The 21,083-nt window shown below is 40.5% G+C and overlaps 1 protein-coding gene across 3 annotated transcripts in view; it reads right to left on the minus strand.

Annotated features, from left to right (window-relative positions):
* The window catches only part of LOC139764368 (laminin subunit alpha-1-like), a 142,962-nt gene that overhangs the window by 81,721 nt on the left and 40,158 nt on the right, over positions 1 to 21,083 (minus strand). For all 3 annotated transcript variants that reach the window (XM_071690905.1, XM_071690904.1, XM_071690903.1), the window contains 4 exons: positions 15,838 to 15,960; positions 13,767 to 13,878; positions 6,868 to 7,015; positions 1,633 to 1,780 (listed from right to left, as the gene is read on the minus strand). In XM_071690905.1, coding sequence (XP_071547006.1) covers positions 1,633 to 1,780; positions 6,868 to 7,015; positions 13,767 to 13,878; positions 15,838 to 15,960 — 531 coding nt within the window. The remainder of the gene's footprint in view (positions 1 to 1,632; positions 1,781 to 6,867; positions 7,016 to 13,766; positions 13,879 to 15,837; positions 15,961 to 21,083) is intronic.

Here is a 21,083-nt window from a genome sequence, read left to right on the forward strand (position 1 = left end):
ACACAAAAATCATTAGAGACCCGCTGGATATAACAAATATCATCATCTAAACTCAATAAATCAAACCTTAAGGCCAACCTCAGTGTGAGAAGTATCAGAGAAAGATATGAATGAAATTCTGCAATCATAAAGTAAAACAATACAAGAAGATGTCTCTCTTTATGAACTACTCTTTGCAAGACTGCAAGGTCAGGAAACCTTACACCTTGTGCTAAGATGCCACACTGAACATAAATATCATGGGAGGTGGACATCACTCAAAAGCTGTCATAGCCTCCATAAATAAATCTTTACCCTTTTATATTAACAAAACTTATTACCAAACTGGGTTTTCATCCTTAATTAACATCTGAACAACTATGAAGTTATGACTCAAGATACAGTGGGTAGTTGTTTGTAGGGAGCCAACAACCAAGGAGGTATATTACCATTATCAGGAGGGTTAGTGACATCTATGTAAAGTGCCAGCACTTTAGTATTTGTAAAGCTGCACTCCTCTGTCCCAGGTAGCTGTCTTTTCTTTCTGCCTTAACCACACATAGAGTACTGGCATTCTGTCCACAAACATACAATCTTACCTTGTCAAAAATAACACAACTCATACAGCTCATTCTTTGTAACTCTAAGATTTTCCTGCAGTGAGCACTATGCACAAGCCATGCCTTCTGGCAAAATGGGAGGAGCAGTAGATAGTATTAGTAGGTAGGAACAATCAGGCTGGAACATTAGGTATGAATATTACATGAATATGGGAACATCAACCATAAATACTTTTTTTTCATTTTTGTTCTTTACCCTCACTCTTCTGCTCTCAGATGTTTATCTATACAAAATATACATACCAGATATGGAAACTCATGGCTACACCTCGATAATAAAGTAGTAGAAAAGGACTAATCACCATTTCCATATTTTGCTAGAAAATTATGACTATATTTTCATTTTTCCTCTTTACCCTCACCCTACAGCTCTGATACTTTCAGGAATTACCTATACCAGATATGGAAACTTGTTGTCTTACCTTGATAATAAAGTAAGTGAAAAGGACTAACTACCATTTTCATTTTCTGCTGGAAAATTAACACTACTTGGGTTGCAACTGGAACTTCAAAAAGCCTTGTCTAATCATACTGTGTATTAGTTAGTAGGGCTGCAAGGGGAGCACAAAGAGTTGCCCAATCATGATGACCACTGACAAGCCGACATGGCTCCGGATTATTCCAAAGGATATTTTGTTATGCAGGTGACATGACATTAATTTGTGCCTTTAGATAACACAGGCTTATTCACAAAAGTAGACAGAAAATCTGAATATGTAAACATTTATACACAGCACTTTAGGATGTATACAGCAGGGTCACACAATAAGATAAGTTCTGCCAAGCAGCATGTCAATGCAATACATGTGACATCATATGTTTATATGAGAAATTGAGGTTAGGGGCCAGAGATGAGGAATTACAAATAAAATTATTTTGAAATCTGATAGAAGGAAATAAAGAAGATTCAGAAAGATATAGGCAGACATTGTGTTTCTGAACCGCTGAAATTAATCTAGCTACTGCTTCTTCCAGCCATGAAAATTTTTCAGGTTTAAATACTGTAATACTACTGTGTTCAATGTTGCCTTACCTCATTTGTTTCACGATTGGCAGCTTTTATTTTTTCCAGAAGATCATTAAGCTTGCTCTCAATATCCTTCATGTGCAACTGGATGGCCTCAATAACAGGGTTTTCTTGATCCATTTTCATTATCCGGTCTAATAATGCTTTAGCTTTGCTGCAAAGAAAATCCAATCATAGGAAATGACACAATCTTTTACAGAATAAATATATACAGAGCAAAAAAGTCAACAATCAAATAAAACTCTCAAGCCCTACAATGGAGCCCACTAAAGAGCAGACCTTTCTCCAACCCTCTTCAGTATCTTCCTGCATGATCTCCCACTACCTCTTGCAGACCACAGCAGGAAGGCCCTCTCCTGTGCAGACAACCTTACACCCACATCACAGCACCCTGACACTAGAGAAGCAACAAAAAACATGCAACATTATATTGCATAACTGGAACAATGGCTTACTTAGAACAGAATGTCTAACATCTCCACAGTACTCAATTACCCCTTTAACCCAAGGCAGACATGCATCCAACCTATCAACTTAAAGTGCCAATAATTCCTTCACAACAAAACACCAAGTATCCTAGCTAAATAGAGAGAAAAAAAGATAAATTCTGATCATCATCCATCCCTACAACACTACAAACACTGTCTTAACATATTTCAAGACCCCTTCTTGACCATAATGCAACTACTGTAACACAGACATTGAACATTTACTGCTTAATTGCCCTACACGCATTTCATAGACATATACACAGCATCACTCCACTTTATGACCTACAGTCCTGCCCAGCAGATGAGGCCAGCTTTGTGAAAACTACTGTGGCCATGTAGAAGAACGAAAAAGATCCCATGGTAGAAAGGTAGCTAAGTATTCATACATCCGAGTTTTTCATACTTGTTCAATGTTTCCTGCAGTTGTGGGTAGTGCCAGGAATAAAGGAAGAACTGGCCTCATTTGCTCACATCCACTCTGAAGCTGTCAAGTATAATGCACCAAAACCAAAACTCAATGCATACTGTAAGAGGATAGATCTTGAGTCTGGAACTCTTATCAAGAGACAAAGGTGTATGTGTATGTAAGAAGAGACAAGGGTGAGTTGTATTAGGTGGAGGTGGGTTTACATCAAGGGTGTATGATGACACCTTGGCTGTTTAATCTGCTTAAAGATGAGGAGGTGTGGTAAGTAAATGTGAAAGTCTTGAAGAGAGGCGCATGTTAACAATATGCAGGAGGGCAGAAAAAACTGGAGTTATGTGGTATAAGGGTGGAATACTGGAAATGGCCTGAATCAGAGTATGTAATGTGATTAGGAGAAACCAAGGAAAGGTCACTGAAGCTTGGCTGTGGATAGAAATGTGTGATGCATGATAGCTAAAGAGTGGATATGAGCAAATAACCTGTTCTTTAATTGTTCCTAGAGCAACCCCACCAAACAGGAAAAGGCAAAGTAGTATGAACAATTTATATATGTTCATCAGAGGGGAGGGAACAAGAAGCAGGAGACTCAAGTTGGAGTGAAAAAGATTTTGAGCAACTGGGGCCTGAACATACAGGAGGGTGAGATGCGTGCCAGGAATAGAGTGAATTGGAACAATGTGGTAAACCAGGGTCAACGTGCTGTCAATGGAATGAACCAGGGCATGTGAAACATCTAGGGTAAACCATGGAAAGGTCTGTGGTGCTCGGATGTGGATAAGGAACTGTGGCTTTGGTGCATATCACAAAACAGTTAGAGACTGTGTGAATGAAAGTGGCCTTTTTTGTCTGTTCTCTTGGTGCTACCTCAGTAAAGCGGGGGGTAGCAACGCTGTTTCCTGTGGGGTGGGGTGGTGCCGGGAATGGATGTATTTTAACTTTCTAAACGGGGAAACATAAGAAGGAGTCACGCGGGGAGTGCTCATCCTCCTCGAAGGCTCAGATAGGGGTGTCAATATGTGTGGATGTAACCAGTGTGAGAAAAAGGAGAAATAAGTAGTATGTTTGAGGAAAGGAATCTGGACGTTTTGATTTTGAGTGAAATGAATCTCAAGGGTTAAGGGGAAGAGTGGTTTGGGAATGTCTTGGGAGTAAAGTCAGGGTTTAGTGAGAGGACAAGAGCAAGGGAAGGAGTAGCACTACTCCTGAAACAGGAGTGGTGGGAGTATGTGATAAGAGTGTAAGGAAGTAAACTCTGGATTGATATGGGTAAAACTAAAAGTGGATGGAGAGAGAGGGGTGATTATTGGTGCAAATGTACCTGGGCATGAGAAGAAAGATCATGAGAGGCAAGTGTTTTGGGAGCAGCTGATTGAGTGTGTTAGTAGTTTTGATGCACGAGACTGGGTTATAGTGATGGGTGCTTTGAATGCAAAGGTGAGTAATGTGGCAGTTGAGGGAATAATTGGTGTACATGGGGTGTTCAGTGTTGTAAATGGTAATGGTGAAGAGCTTGTAGATTTATGTGCTGAAAAAGAACTGGTGATTGGGAATACCTGGTTTAAAAAGAGAGATATACATAAGTATACATATGTAAGTAGGAGAGATGGCCAGAGAGCGTTATTTACGTATTAACTGATAGACACGTGAAAGAGAGACTGTTGGATGTTAATGTGCTGAGAGGTGCAACTGGAGGGATGTCTGATCATTATCTTGTGGAGGCAAAGGTGAAGATTTGTAGAGGTTTTCAGAAAAGAAGAGAGAATGTTGCAGTGAAGAGAGTGGTGAGAGAAAGTGAGCTTGGGAAGGAGACTTGTGTGAGGAAGTACCAGGAGAGACTGAGTACAAAATGGAAAAAGGTGAGAACAAAGGAGGTAAAGGGAGTGGGGGAGGAATGGGATGTATTTAGGGAAGTAGTGATGGCTTATGCAAAAGATGCTTGTGGCATGAGAAGCATGGCAGGTGGGCAGATTAGAAAGGGTAGTGAGTGGTGGGATGAAGAAGTAAGATTATTAGTGAAAGAGAAGAGAGAGGCATTTGGACGATTTTTGCAGGGAAATAATGCAAATGAGTGGGAGATGTATAAAAGAAAGAGGCAGGAGGTCAAGAGAAAGGTGCAACAGGCAAAAAGAGGGCAAATGAGAGTTGGAATGAGAGAGTATCATTGAATTTTAGGGAGATCAAAAAGATGTTTTGGAAGGAGGTAAATAAAGGGAACAAGGGAACAAATGGGAACATCAGTGAAGGGGGCTAATGGGGAGGTGATAACAAGTAGTGGTGATGTTTGAAGATGTTGTGAGCATTTTGAAGGTTTGTTGAATGTGTTTGATGATAGAGTTGCAGATATAGGGTGTTTTGGTCGAGGTGGTGTGCAATGTGAGAGGGTTAGGGAGAATGATTTGGTAAACAGAGAAGATGTAGTAAAAGCTTTGCGGAAGATGAAAGCCGGCAAGGCAGCGGGTTTGGATGGTATTGCAGTGGAATTCATTAAAAAAGGGGGTGACTGTATTGTTGACTGGTTGGTAAGGTTATTTAATGTATGTATGACTCATGGTGAGGTGCCTGAGGATTGGCAGAATGCTTGCATAGTGCCATTGTACAAAGGCAAAGGGGATAAGAGTGAGTGTTCAAATTACAAAGGTACAAGTTTGTTGAGTATTCCAGGGAAATTATATGGGAGGGTATTGATTGAGAGGGTGAAGGCATGTACAGAGCATCAGGTTGGGGAAGAGCAGTGTGGTTTCAGAAGTGGTAGAGGATGTGTGGATCAGGTGTTTGCTTTGAAGAATGTATGTGAGAAATACTTAGAAAAGCAAATGAATTTGTATGTAGCATTTACGGATCTGGAGAAAGAATATGATAGAGTTGACAGAGATGTTCTATGGAAGGTATTAAGAAGGTATTAGAAGCAGTGAAAAGTTTTTATCGAGGATGTAAGGCATGTGTATGTATAGGAAGAGAGGAAAGTGATTGGTTCTCAGTGAATGTAGGTTTGCGGCAGGGGTGCGTGATGTCTCCATGGTTGTTTAATTTGTTTATGGATGGGGTTGTTTGGGAAGTGAATGCAAGAGTTTTGGAGAGAGAGGCAAGTATGCAGTCTGTTGTGGATGAGAGAGCTTGGGAAGTGAGTCAGTTGTTGTTCGCTGATGATACAGCGCTGGTGGCTGATTCGGGTGAGAAACTGCAGAAGCTGGTGACTGAGTTTGGTAAAGTGTGTGAAAGAAGAAAGCTGAGAGTAAATGTGAATAAGAGCAAGGTTACTAGGTACAGTAGGGTTGAGGGACAAGTCAATTGAGAGGTAAGTTTGAATAGAGAAAAACTGGAGGAAGTGAAGTGCTTTAGATATCTGGGAGTGGATGTGGAAGTGGATGGAACCATTGAAGCGGAAGTGAATCATAGGCAAGGGGCAAAAGTTCTGGGAGCATTGAAGAATGTGTGGAAGTACATGTGTATATATGTATATGTCTGTGTGTATATATATGTATACGTTGAGATGTATAGGTATGTATATGTGCGTGTGTGGACGTGTATGTATATACATGTGTATGTGGGTGGGTTGGGCCATTTCTTTCGTCTGTTTCCCTGCGCTACCTCACTAACGCAGGAGACAGACAAAGTATAATAAAATAAAATAAAATAAAATATATGTCGTGTGTAATGCACCAAAACCACAGCTCCCTATCCACATCTAGGTCCCACAGACCTTTACCCCAGACTTTTCACATGCCCTGGTTCAGTCCACTGACAGCATGTCGACACCAATATACCACATTCTAATTCACTCTTCCTAGCACACCTCTTACCCTTCTGTATGTTCAGGCCCCAAATGCTCAAAATCTTTTTCACTCCATCCTTCCACCTCCAATTTGGTCTCCCACTTCTTGTTCCCTCTACCTCTGACACATATCCTATATATATTTTTGTACTTGACTGCCTAGTAAGTATGAACATGTATATGTGTATATATGTATGTGTATGTACATGTATATGTATGACAGCTACATGTGGCTAAGCCACAAGGAAGAAGTCACCTTCCGCCTGGTTGCATCACTCTCTACTGATGAAGACGAGTAGAATCTCGCTAGGAAACTTCTCAATTTCAAGGTCATTATTTATTGCTAATGTTTGTATTGCATCCTTAAAGCTACAGAAGCTCTGCAAAAGGGGTCCTGGGGATATTTCCTAAACAGCTATCTTACTCACACATGAGATATTGCTCATGATTACAATATATTCTACATTAAGGAAACAAATGCAGAAATCAATTTCATGTAATGGTAAAACAAAAAACATATGAGTTAAAAACAACTGTAATACAGCTCCAACCTCAACTCAGTCTCAGCATCATCACCAAATTTGGTGAAGTCCCGCATTTGGATCTCCTTCAGGATCTTCTCAGCTTCCATCAAAGCACCACCAACTGATATGTTTGGGGTCTCTCCAATGGCATAGTTCTTCAGGTATGCTATGGTCTCTATTTGGAATCATAAAATATAAACATAAATATAACATAATATAATAATATAATTATATAAAAATAATAAATATAATAAAATATAATATCTATATTTATTTTATTATCTATTCATTTTGCTTTGTCGCTGTCTCCCGTGTTAGCGAGGTAGCGCAAGGAAACAGACGAAAGAATGGCCCAACCCACCCACATGCACATGTATATATACATACACGTCCACACAAACAAATATACATACCTATACATCTCAACGTATACATATAGATACACACACAGACATATACATATATAGGCATGTACACAATTCATACTGTCTGCCTTTATTCATTCCCATCGCCACCTCGCCACACATGAAATAACAACCCCCTCCCCCCTCATGTGTGCGACGTAGTGCTAGGAAAAGACAACAAAGACCCCATTCGTTCACACTCAGTCTCTAGCTGTCATATAATAATGCACCGAAACCACAGCTCTCTTTCCACATCCAGGCCACACAGAACTTTCCATGGTTTACCCCAGACGCTTCACATGCACTGTTTCAATCCACTGACAGCACGTCGACCCCGGTATACCACATCGTTCCAATTCACTCCACTCCTTGCACGCCTTTCACCCTCCTGCATGTTCAGGCCCCGATCACTCAAAATCTTTTTCACTCCATCTTCCCACCTCCAATTTGGTCTCCCACTTCTCCTTGTTCCCTCCACCTCTGACACATATATCCTCTTTGTCAATCTTTCCTCACTCATTCTCTCCATGTGACCAAACTATTTCAAAACACCCTCTTCTGCTCTCTCAACCACACTCTTTTTATTTCCACACATCTCTCTTACTCAATAAATGTTTTTCATTCATATTCACCATGTGGCATGAGAAGAGTGGGAGATGGGTTGATTAGAAAGGGTAGTGAGTGGTGCGATGAAGAAGTAAGAGTATTAGTGAAAGAGAAGAGAGAGGCATTTGGACGATTTTTGTAGGGAAAAAATGCAATTGAGTGGGAGATGTATAAAAGAAAGAGACAGGAGGTCAAGAGAAAGGTGCAAGAGGTGAAAAAAAGGGCAAATGAGAGTTGGGGTGAGAGAGTATCATTAAATTTTAGGGAGAATAAAAAGATGTTCTGGAAGGAGGTAAAGTGCGTAAGACAAGGGAGCAAATGGGAACTTCAGTGAAGGGCGCAAATGGGGAGGTGATAACAAGTAGTGGTGATGTGAGAAGGAGATGGAGTGAGTATTTTGAAGGTTTGTTGAATGTGTTTGATGATAGAGTGGCAGATATAGGGTGTTTTGGTTGAGGTGGTGTGCAAAGTGAGAGGGTTAGGGAAAATGATTTGGTATACAGAGAAGAGGTAGTAAAAGCTTTGCGGAAGATGAAAGCCGGCAAGGCAGCAGGTTTGGATGGTATTGAAGTGGAATTTACTAAAAAAGGGGGTGACTGTATTGTTGACTGGTTGGTAAGGTTATTTAATGTATGTATGACTCATGGTGAGGTGCCTGAGGATTGGCGGAATGCGTGCATAGTGCCATTGTACAAAGGCAAAGGGGATAAGAGTGAGTGCTCAAATTACAGAGGTATAAGTTTGTTGAGTATTCCTGGTAAATTATATGGGAGGGTATTGATTGAGAGGGTGAAGGCATGTACAGAGCATCAGATTGGGGAAGAGCAGTGGTTTCAGAAGTGGTAGAGGATGTGTGGATCAGGTGTTTGCTTTGAAGAATGTATGTGAGAAATACTTAGAAAAGCAAATAGATTTGTATGTAGCATTTATGGATCTGGAGAAGGCATATGATAGAGTTGATAGAGATGCTCTGTGGAAAGTATTAATAATATATGGTGTGGGAGGCAAGTTGTTAGAAGCAGTGAAAAGTTTTTATCGAGGATGTAAGGCATGTGTACGTGTAGGAAGAGAGGAAAGTGATTGGTTCTCAGTGAATGTAGGTTTGCGGCAGGGGTGTGTGATGTCTCCATGGTTGTTTAATTTGTTTATGGATGGGGTTGTTAGGGAGGTGAATGCAAGAGTTTTGGAAAGAGGGGCAAGTATGAAGTCTGTTGGGGATGAGAGAGCTTGGGAAGTGAGTCAGTTGTTGTTTGCTGATGATACAGCGCTGGTGGCTGATTCATGTGAGAAACTGCAGAAGCTGGTGACTGAGTTTGGTAAAGTGTGTGAAAGAAGAAAGTTAAGAGTAAATGTGAATAAGAGCAAGGTTATTAGGTACAGTAGGGTTGAGGGTCAAGTCAATTGGGAGGTGAGTTTGAATGGAGAAAAACTGGAGGAAGTAAAGTGTTTTAGATATCTGGGAGTGGATCTGGCAGCGGATGGAACCATGGAAGCGGAAGTGGATCATAGGATGGGGGAGGGGGCGAAAATTCTGGGAGCCTTGAAGAATATGTGGAAGTCGAGAACATTATCTCGGAAAGCAAAAATGGGTATGTTTGAAGGAATAGTGGTTCCAACAATGTTGTATGGTTGCAAGGCTTGGGCTATGGATAGAGTGGTGCACAGGAGGATGGATGTGCTGGAAATGAGATGTTTGAGGACAATGTGTGGTGTGAGGTGGTTTGAGCGAGTAAGTAACGTAAGGGTAAGAGAGATGTGTGGAAATAAAAAGAGCGTGGTTGAGAGAGCAGAAGAGGGTGTTTTGAAATGGTTTGGGCACATGGAGAGAATGAGTGAGGAAAGATTGACCAAGAGGATATATGTGTCGGAGGTGGAGGGAACGAGGAGAAGAGGGAGACCAAATTGGAGGTGGAAAGATGGAGTGAAAAAGATTTTGTGTGATCAGGGCCTGAACATGCAGGAGGGTGAAAGGAGGGCAAGGAATAGAGTGAATTGGAGCGATGTGGTATACCAGGGTTGACGTGCTGTCAGTGGATTGAATCAGGGCATGTGAAGCGTCTGGGGCAAACCATGGAAAGCTGTGTAGGTATGTATATTTGCGTGCGTGGACGTATGTATATACATGTGTATGGGGGTGGGTTGGGCCATTTCTTTCGTCTGTTTCCTTGCGCTACCTCGCAAACGCGGGAGACAGCGGGGAAAAAAAAAAAAAAAAAAAAAAATTCACCAATTCCTGCATTAGAAAAAAAAAAAAAACATAAATGCACATACATGTACATATTCCTATGAGTCCACGGGGAAACTAAAACATGATAAGTTCCCAAGCGCACTTTTGTGTAATAATCACATCATCAGGGGAGACACAAGAGAGAAATATAAGTCAGTTGATATACAAAGAAGACACGTAGCTAGGACGCCATTTGGTAAACATGCGATTGTCCAAGACAGACAATGAGCATGTCATAAACTTATTCTGTGGACAAGAAGGTGAATTGTTTACAAATTCTATCAACAATAAAGTTATCTAATTTGTACAGACCATCACTAATATTAAGATTATAATTTTTTTTGTATCTAACAATAGAAGATTCAATGATATTTCTCGTGGTACTGGAGGTAGAGTTAATAACTGAGAAGGCATTACTCCAGTCAATTCAATGATCATTGTTTTTAACATGATTACACAAGGCATTTGATCCTCGTCCCATTCTTATACTATATTCATGTTCCATAAGTTCAGAGTATACTGATAAAGAGTTTGAGAAGATATATTCTATTGGATCTAAGTTAAAGTAACCTACATCTTTCATTGATAAGTCCCGTAAGTTAGCAAAGAAATCGTTTTGTAGAGTTGAGCCCAAACCTCCCACAGACACCAAGAATCTTTTACTTCTCCCTTTCAATAATAATTTTACTTTACTTCCCATGCTGCTTAAATCCTTTAGCGTAAATGTTGCCTTCAGCAACAATAGTACTATAAAGAATATCTTAATCAAGAACTCACCAGAAAATTCTCCTGAGTGCATCTATAAAGTACGATGTAGAAATTGTGATAAGTTTTATGTTGGGCAGACTGGAAAGGATCTTTCTGTTAGACTTAAGCAACATAATCATAGTATAAGAACAGGACAAGAATCAAAAGCCTTGTTTAATCATGTTAAAAACTATGATCACTGTATTGACTGGAGTAATTCCATCTCAGTTATTAACTCTAACTCCAGTATCAAAAGAAATATCACTGAATCTTCTTTTATTAAATACACGAGTTATAATCTTAATATTAGGGATGCTCTATACAAATTGGATAACTTTATTGTTGATTAAATTTGTACACAATTTACCTTCTTGTCCACATAATAAGTTTATGATACACTCGTTGTCTGTCTTGGACAATTGCATGTTTACCAAATGGTGTCCTAGCTACGTGTCTTCATTGTATATCAACTGACTGCTATATTTCTCTCGTGTCTCCCCTGATGATGTGATTATTACATGTAAGTGCACTTGGGAACTTATTGTGTTTCATTTTCCTCGTGGACTCATAGGAATATACTTGATCACGCACAAAATTGTGATCCTTTCCAACATGTACATATACATAAGCATACATATACATATCAACATACACACATATACATACATATACACAGACTTGTACATATATATACATGTACATATTCACACTTGCCTGCCTTCAATCCATTCCCAGCACCACCCTGCCCCACAAGAAACAGCAATCGCTGACTGCCTCTTCAGCAAGGTAACACCAGGAAAACAGACGAAAAAGGCCACATTCATTCACACTCATTCTCTGGCTGTCATGTGCAATGCACTCAAAGCACAGCTCCTTATCCACATCCAGGCCCCACAGATCTTTTCATGGTTTACCCTAGACACTTCACATGCCCTGGTTCAGTCGAATAACAGCACATTCAGTAGGTTCAGTAGGGTTGAAGGACAAGTTAATTGGGATGTAAGTTTGCCCCACAAAACTTTCCATAGTTTACCCCAAACGCTTCACATGCCCTGGTTCAATCCATTGACAGCACATCCACCCCGGTACAGAACATCGTTCCAATTCACTCTATTCCTTGCATGCCTTTCACCCTCCTGCATGTTCAGGCCCCAATTGCTCAAAAATCTTTTTCACTCCATCTTTCCACTTCCAATTTGGTCTCCCACTTCTCCTCGTTCCCTCCACCTCTGACATATATATCCTCTCTGTCAATCTTTCCTCACTCATTCTCTCCATGTGACCAAACCATTTAAAAGCACCCTCTTCTGTTCTCTCAACCACACTCTTTTTACTTCCACACATCTCTCTAACCCTTTCATTACTTAATCGATCAAACCACCTCACGCCACATATTGTCCTCAAACATCTCATTTCCAACACACCCACCCTCCTCCGCACAACTCTATCTATAGCCCACACCTTGCAACCATATAACATTGTTGGAACGACTATTCCTTCAAACATACCCATTTTTGCTTTCCGAGATAATGTTCTCGACTTCCACACGTTTTTCAACACTCCCAGAACTTTCACCCCCTCCCCCACCCTGTGACTCACTTCCACTTCCATGATTCCGTCCACTGCCAAATCCACTCCCAGATATCTAAAACACTTCACTTCCTCCAGTTTTTCTCCATTCAAGCTTACCTCCCAATTGACTTGTCCCTCAACCCTACTGTACCTAATAACCTTGCTCTTATTCACATTTACTCTCAGCTTTCTTCTTTCACATACTTTACCAAACTCAGTCACCAGCTTCTGCAGTTTCTCACCCAAATCAGCCATCAGTGCTGTATCATCAGCAAACAACAACTGACTCACTTCCTAAGCTCTCTCATCCACAACAGACTGCATACGTGCCCCTCTCTCCAAAACTCTTGCATTCACCTCCCTAACAATCCCATCCATAAACAAATTAAATAACTGTGGAGACATCACACACCCCTGCCGCAAACCTACATTCACTGAGAACCAATCACTTTCCTCTCTTCCTACTTGCACACATGCCTTACATCCTAGATAAAAACTTTTCACTGCTTCTAACAACTTGCCTCCCACACCATATATTCTTAATACCTTCCATAGAGCATCTCTATCAACTCTATCATATGCCTTCTCCAGATCCATAAATGCTACATACAAATCCATTTGCTTTTCTAAGTATTTCTCACATACATTCTTTAAAGCAAACACCTGATCCACACATCCTCTACCACTTCTGAAACCACACTGCTCTTCCCCAATCTGATGCTCAGTACATGCCTTCACCCTCTCAATCAATACCCTCCCATATAATTTCCCTGGAATACTCAACAAACTTACACCTCTGTAATTTGAGCACTCACCTTTACCCCCTTTGCCTTTGTACAATGGCATTATGCATGCATTCTGCCAATCCTCAGGCACCTCATCATGAGTCATACATACATCAACACAGTCAACAACACAGTCACCCCCTTTTATAATAAATTCCACTGCGATACCATCCAAACCCACTGCCTTGCCAGCTTTCATCTTATGCAAAGTTTTCACTACCTCTTCTCTGTTTACCAAATCATTCTCCCAAACCCTCTCACTTTGCACACCACCTTGACCAAAACACCCTACATCTGCCACTTTATCATCTAACACATTCAACAAACCTTCAAAATACTCACTCCATCTCCTTCTCGCATCATCACTACTTGTTATAACCTCTCCAATGTTTCCATTTGTTCTCTTGTCTTACGCACTTTATCTACCTCCTTCCAAAACATCTTAAATACATGCGGGATAATAAATAATTTCGTAAAATTCTATTAAACTGAATAACAACAAATAAAACCACTTTAAGAAATTATGAGCATATTAGATATTTTCTGCAATATTCCCTTTTATGGTAAAAACATTTTTCTACATACCATCAATTTGGGAATATAAACTCTCCAATAGATCTAAAACTGACTGGGCTTCCAGATTGATTTTAGCTGTAGGTGGGTAAGTTTCTCTTGCTGTCACCTCCAAATGTTCTGCCTGTGGTCAAAAAAGAAAAAAAGAAAACGAATACCCTTTAATATATCTAAATTTGAGTAATAATCAAATTCTTAGCAAAGATATTCAAACAAAAATCATTTGGATTGTTTCAACTGACTCGAACATCACTAACTTAGGTCAAAGAAGAGGCATCAGTATTCAATTTGAAATCACTTTTCCAATTAACAAAGTAGAGTCAGCAAAACACATATGTTCCCCATTTTCTCTATACAAATGGAAGAAACTGGAATTCACAGACAAGCATCTCTCTACAACACAAATAACAGCAGGTAAGCCAGGTAAAACCTTTCAGTGCAGGTCATCATTCAGCTGAAATGTTGTATTTCAGCAGAAGCTACTTCATAATCAGAAAGCAGCTGGAAAATACTTGCATTATTTGCAAATGAAATAAGTGTGAAACTTTCTCCCCATTCAGTACAAACAGGTAATTACACACTAGGTAATTTCACACACAAGCACACAAAGAAGGAAATAAACTTCAGGAATCTGCATGCGTAAAAGACTTTGGCACAAACACATCCCTATCCTGTCGCCAAAGTTCCATATTAGGAAAATAGTTAAGGACACAAACTGTCTGCTGGTAAATATCAGAAAAGTTTTCAAGTGTATGGATAAGGAAACATATAGTAAGCTGTTCATATCCTACGTAAGGCCATTAAGAGAATATGCAGCTCAAGTTTGGTCATCGCACTTAAAGAAGCATAAAGAGCTAAAATGAGAAGGTCCAGGGGAAGCTACTTTCTATAAAAGATGTAGTACTTTTACAGTATGAAAGTGGTAGATAACTAAAACAAAATGAATGAGGACATGGTTCATGCAGACAAATACATACAACTAAAAATTTGTATGATAATAAAGAATGATCACAAGATGGGGCCCCAGAAGTGTAAAACTTCCTTCCTGTACAGTACAAACATTTACAAAATATTTTGTTGGTTATGGCACAACCAGAGCCCCTTCAAGTAGAAACTTGTATATCTTTTAAATGGTAATGCTCTTAGGCAGACAGGCTATATACATGAGTAATTTTGGATGCATTTTGAATGGAGAAGATTACCTGGGGATACAGTAATGGTTCAGCTGATGAGCTTCTAGTGAGCTTTACATACAATCCTTATTTCATCAGTTAAGATTAAATGAGGTTCATCATTATTTCAAGAGCTAGGATGTGATGATCCACATTCACTTGTCTGCCTGAGCTCCTAAAAACATCTTCCTCTTTCTCTGATTTTCATGTTTTTATCAAAGCTTTAAATTACTTCACATGCAATTCTCACTTAAATGTTAAAATCAATAACAATGGGCATATTAACTAAAGAGAATAACAAGAAAAGTGTAATCACTCTCAATGTTTTCATAATCCTTCCTGGGGAAAGATATTCAAAATAAACAACAGAACCCAAACCCTTCTAGATTCTCTGATCTGCCCTTGTCAGACTTTTCAATTTACAATTTTTCTATCTATCTATCCATCTACGTCTCTAACACCAGTTCCCTCCTCAAACTCCCTCAAAGGGGTGGCCACAGCAACAGTCTCCATAATGAGTGAACTCCAGTACCGTTTCTTAGTCTTTTGTGTATCACCCTTTACAGGCCACTGGTAGAGGGCAACTCTAGCAGTGTTTGCAGAGGCTCCTACCTAATGTTTCTACTTAATACCACCTAAGGATCCTGCCTCATGTTCCTACTTGATACTTCTACCTAATGCTCCTCCCTAAATGTTCCTACTTACTACTTCCTATTTATTGCTCCTACCATTTTGGCAAAAGATAGTACTCGTGCAAGGTGCTCATCACTGGAAAATCTAGTTATGAAGAATGAGCTGAGAGTTAAGTGTTGTTAAGTGTTATGTGTGACAAAGAGAAATTGTATGCTTGTGGACAGAATGCCAGTAGTCCATCTAATTTTCATGGGAAAAGCTGAAATGCTTGTACTTACCCTACGTAAAAGATCCCTAGCATAATAGTCTAGGTCAAACTCAACCACAAGTTCCTGTGAAGCATCAACATTACTATGATACTGGTTCAATTCTGATCTTAATATCTTAGTGACATTCTGGATCTGGAAAGAGAAATGAAAATCATATTTCAGAAAAAATAAAATAACAAGCCACTTAATATAACACAACAAAAAATATAAGCTATCACACATCATGCTCTTGCCTTTTATTCATAGAATGGCAACCACCCAAGCAAATAAGATTCTCATATAAGGTCTTGAACATGGCAAAGTAACTGGCTTTATGCACAAACACACACATACACACACACACATACACACACACACATAAACATTTTTTTCATAACTTATCGACGTTTCCCATATTTGCAAGACAGCACCAGGAAACAGATGAAGAAAACACATCCACTCACATACGCACACATATAAACACACATATACATACGTGTACATAGGGGAGAAAGAATACTTCCCACGCATTACTCACGTGTCGTAAAAGGCGACTAATGGGGATGGTAGGGGGGGGGGGGCTGGAAACCCTCCCCTCCTTGCATTTTAACTTTCCAAATGGGGAAACAGAAAAAGGAGTCACGCGGGGAGTGATCATCCTTCTCGAAGGCTCAGACTGGGGTGTCTAAATGTGTGTGGATGTAACCAAGATGAGAAAAAAGGAGAGATAGGTAGTATGTTTAAGGAAAGGAAAATGGATGTTTTGGCTCTGAGTGAAACAAAGCTCAAGGGTTAAGGGGAAGAGTGGTTTAAGAATGTCTTGGGAGTAAAGTCAGGGGTTAATGAGAGGACAAAAGCAAGGGAAGGAGTAGCACTACTCCTGAAACAGGAGTGGTGGGAGTAAGAATGTAAGAAAGTAAACTCTAGATTGATATGGGTAAAACTTAAAGTGGATGGAGAGAGATGGGTGATTAATGGTGCATATGCACCTGGGCATGAGAAGAAAGATCATGAGAGGCATCTGTTTTGGGAGCAGATGAGTGAGAGTGTTAGTAGTTTTGATGCACGAGACTGGGTTAATGTGATGGGTGATTTGAATGCAAAGGTGAGTAATGTAGCAGTTGAGGGAATAATTGGTGTAAATGGGGTGTTCAGTGTTGCAAATGAAAATGGTGAAGAGCTTGTAGATTTATGTGCTGAAAAAGAACTGGTGATGGGGAATACCTGGTTTAAAAAGAGAGATATACATAAGTATACGTATGTAAGTAGGAGAGATGGTCAAAGAGCGTTATTGGATTACGTGTTAATTGATAGGCGCATGAAAGAGAGACTTTTGGATGTTAATGTGCTGAGAGGTGCAACTGGAGGGATGTCTGATCATTATCTTGTGGAGGCAAAGGTCAAGATTTGTAGAGGTTTTCAGAAAAGAAGAGAGAATGTTGTGGTGAAGAGAGTGGTGAGAGTAAATGAGCTTGGGAAGGAGACTTGTGTGAGGAAGTACCAGGAGAGACTGAGTACAGAATGGAAAAAGGTGAGAACAAAGGATGTAAGGGGAGTGGGAGAGGAATGGGATGTATTTAGGGAAGCAGTGATGGCTTGCGCAAAAGATGCTTGTGGTATGAGAAGCGTGGGAGGTGGGCATATTAGAAAGGGTAGTGAGTGTTGGGATGAAGAAGTAAGATTATCAGTGAAAGAGAAGAGAGAGGCATTTAGACAGTTTTTGCTGGGGAATAATGCAAATGAGTGGGAGATGTATAAAAGAAAGAGGCAGGAGGTCAAGAAAAAGGTGCAAGAGGTGAAAAAGAGGGCAAATGAGAGTTGGGGTGAGAGAGTATCGTTAAATTTTAGGGAGAATAAAAAGATGTCTTGGAAGGAGGTAAATAAAGTGTGTAAGACAAGGGAATGAATGGGAACATCAGTGAAGGGGGCTAATGGGGAGGTGATAACAAGTAGTGGTGGTGTGAGAAGACGGAGTGAGAATTCTGAAGGTCTGTTGAATGTGTTTGATGATAGAGTGGCAGATATAGGGTGTTTTGGTCGAGGTGGTGTGCAAAGTGAGAGGGCTAGGGAGAATGATTTGGTAAACAGAAAAGAGGTAGTAAAAGCTTTGTGGAAGATGAAAGCTGGCAAGGCTGCGGATTTGGATGGTATTGCAGTGGAATTTATTAAAAAAGGGGGTGACTGTATTGTTGACTGGTTGGTAAGGTTATTTAATGTATGTATGACCCATGGTGAGGTGCCTGAGGATTGGCATAATGCTTGCATAGTGCCAATGTACAAAGGCAAAGGGGATAAAAGTGAGGGCTCAAATTACAGAGGTATATGTTTATTGAGCATTCCTGGTAAATTATATGAGAGGGTATTGATTGAGAGGGTGAAGGCATGTACAGAGCATCAGACTGGGGAAGAGCAGTGTGGTTTCAGAAGTGGTAGAGGATGTGTAGATCAGGTGTTTGCTTTGAAGAATGTATGTGAGAAATACTTAGAAAAACAAATGGAGTTGCATGTAGCATTTATGGATCCGGAGAAGGCATATGATGGAGTTGATAGAGATGCTCTGTGGAAGGTATTAAGAATATATGGTGTGGGGGGCAAGTTGTTAGAAGCAGTGAAAAGTTTTTATCCAGGATGTAAGGCATGTGTATGTGTAGGAAGAGAGGAAAGTGACTGGTTCTCAGTGAATGTAGGTTTACAGCAGGGGTGTGTGATGTCTCCATTGTTGTTTAATTTGTTTATGGATGGGGTTGTTAGGGAGGTGAATGCATAGTTTTGTAAAGAGGGGCAAGTATGAAGTCTGTTGTGGATGAGAGAGCTTGGGAAGTGAGTCAGTTGTTGTTTGCTGATGATACAGCGCTGGTGGCTGATTCGTGAGAAACTGCAGAAGCTGGTGACTGAGTTTGGTATAGTGTGTGAAAGAAGAAAGCTGAGAGTAAATGTGAATAAGAGCAAGGTTATTAGGTACAGTAGGGTTGTGGGACAAGTCAATTGGGAGGTAAGTTTGAATGGAGAAAAACTGTTGGAAGTAAAGTGTTTTAGATATCTGGGAGTGGATTTGGCAGTGGATGGAACCATGGAAGCAGAAGTGAATCATAGGGTGGGGGAGGGGGCGAAAGTTCTGGGAGTGTTGAAGAATGTGTGGAAGTCGAGAACATTTTATCTTGGAAAGCAAAAATGGGTATATTTGAAGGAATAGTGGTTCCAACAACTTTATATGGTTGTGAGGCGTGGGCTATGGATAAGAGTTGTGCGGAGGAGAGTGGATGTACTGGAAATGAGATGTTTGAGGACAATATGTGATGTGAGATGGTTTCATCGAGTAAGTAATAATACAGTAAGAGAGATGTGTGGAAATAAAAAGAGTGTGGTTGAGAGAGCAGAAGAGGGTGTTTTGAAATGGTTTGGTCACATGGAGAGAATGAGTGAGGAAAGATTGACCAAGAGAATATATGTGTCAGAGGTGGAGGGAACGAGGAGAAGTTGGAGACCAAATTGGAGGTGGAAAGATGGAGTGAAAAAGATTTTGAGTGATTGAGGCCTGAACATGCAGGAGGGTGAAAGGCATGCAAGGAATAGAGTGAATTTGAACGATGTGGTATACTTGGGTCGACGTGCTGTTAATGGATTGAACCAGGGCATGTGAAGCGTCTGGGGTAAACCATGGAAAGTTCTGTGTGGCCTGGATGCGGAAAGGGAGCTGTGGTTTCGGTGCATTATTACATGACAGCTAGAGACTGAGTGTGAACGAATGTGGCCTTTGTTGTCTTTTCCTAGCGCTACTTCGTGCATATTTGGGGGGAGGGGGTTGTTATTTCATGTGTGGCGGGGTCGCGATGGGAATGAATAAGGGCAGACAGTATGAATTATGTAAATGTGTACATATGTATATTTTTTTTTTTTTTTTTGCTTTGTCGCTGTCTCCCGCGTTTGCGAGGTAGCGCAAGGAAACAGACGAAAGAAATGGCCCAACCCACCCCCATACACATGTATATACATACGTCCACACACGCAAATATACATACCTACACAGCTTTCCATGGTTTACCCCAGATGCTTCACATGCCCTGATTCAATCCACTGACAGCATGTCAACCCCGGTATACCACATCGATCCAATTCACTCTATTCCTTGCCCTCCTTTCACCCTCCTGCATGTTCAGGCCCCGATCACACAAAATCTTTTTCACTCCATCTTTCCACCTCCAATTTGGTCTCCCACTTCTCCTCGTTCCCTCCCTCTTGGTCAATCTTTCCTCATTCATTCTCTCCATGTGCCCAAACCATTTCAAAACACCTTCTTCTGCTCTCTCAACCATGCTCTTTTTATTTCCACGCATCTCGCTTACCCTTATGTTACTTACTCGATCAAACCACCTCACACCACATATTGTCCTCAAACATCTCATTTCCAGTACATCCATCCTCCTGCGCACAACTCTATCCATAGCCCACGCCTCGCAACCATATAACATTGTTGGAACCACTATTCCTTCAAACACACCCATTTTTTCTTTCTGAGATAATGTTCTCGACTTCCACACATTCTTCAAGGCTCCCAGGATTTTCGCCCCTCCCCCACCCTATGATCCACTTCCGCTTCCATGGTTCCATCCGCTGCCAGATCCACTCCCAGATATCTAAAACACTTTACTTCCTCCAGTTTTTCTCCATTCAAACTTACCTCCCAATTGACTTGACCCTCAACCCTACTGTACCTAATAACCTTGCTCTTATTCACATTTACTCTTAACTTTCTTCTTTCACACACTTTACCAAACTCAGTCACCAGCTTCTGCAGTTTCTCACATGAATCAGCCAACAGCGCTGTATCATCAGCAAACAACAACTGACTCACTTCCCAAGCTCTCTCATCCACAACAGACTTCATACTTGCCCCTCTTTCCAAAACTCTTGCATTCACCTCCCTAACAACCCCATCCATAAACAAATTAAACAACCATGGAAACATCACACACTTCTGCCGCAATCCTACATTCACTGAGAACCAATCACTTTCCTCTCTTCCTACACGTACACATGCCTTACATCCTCGATAAAAACTTTTCACTGCTTCTAACAACTTGCCTCCAACCCCATATATTCTTAATACCTTCCACAGAGCATCTCTATCAACTCTATCATATGCCTTCTCCAGATCCATAAATGCTACATACAAATCCATTTGTTTTTCTAAGTATTTCTCACATACATTCTTCAAAGCAAACACCTGATCCACACATTCTCTACCACTTCTGAAACCACACTGCTCTTCCCCAATG

Source organism: Panulirus ornatus, chromosome 49 (assembly GCF_036320965.1).
Source record: "Panulirus ornatus isolate Po-2019 chromosome 49, ASM3632096v1, whole genome shotgun sequence".
NCBI lineage: Eukaryota > Metazoa > Arthropoda > Malacostraca > Decapoda > Palinuridae > Panulirus > Panulirus ornatus.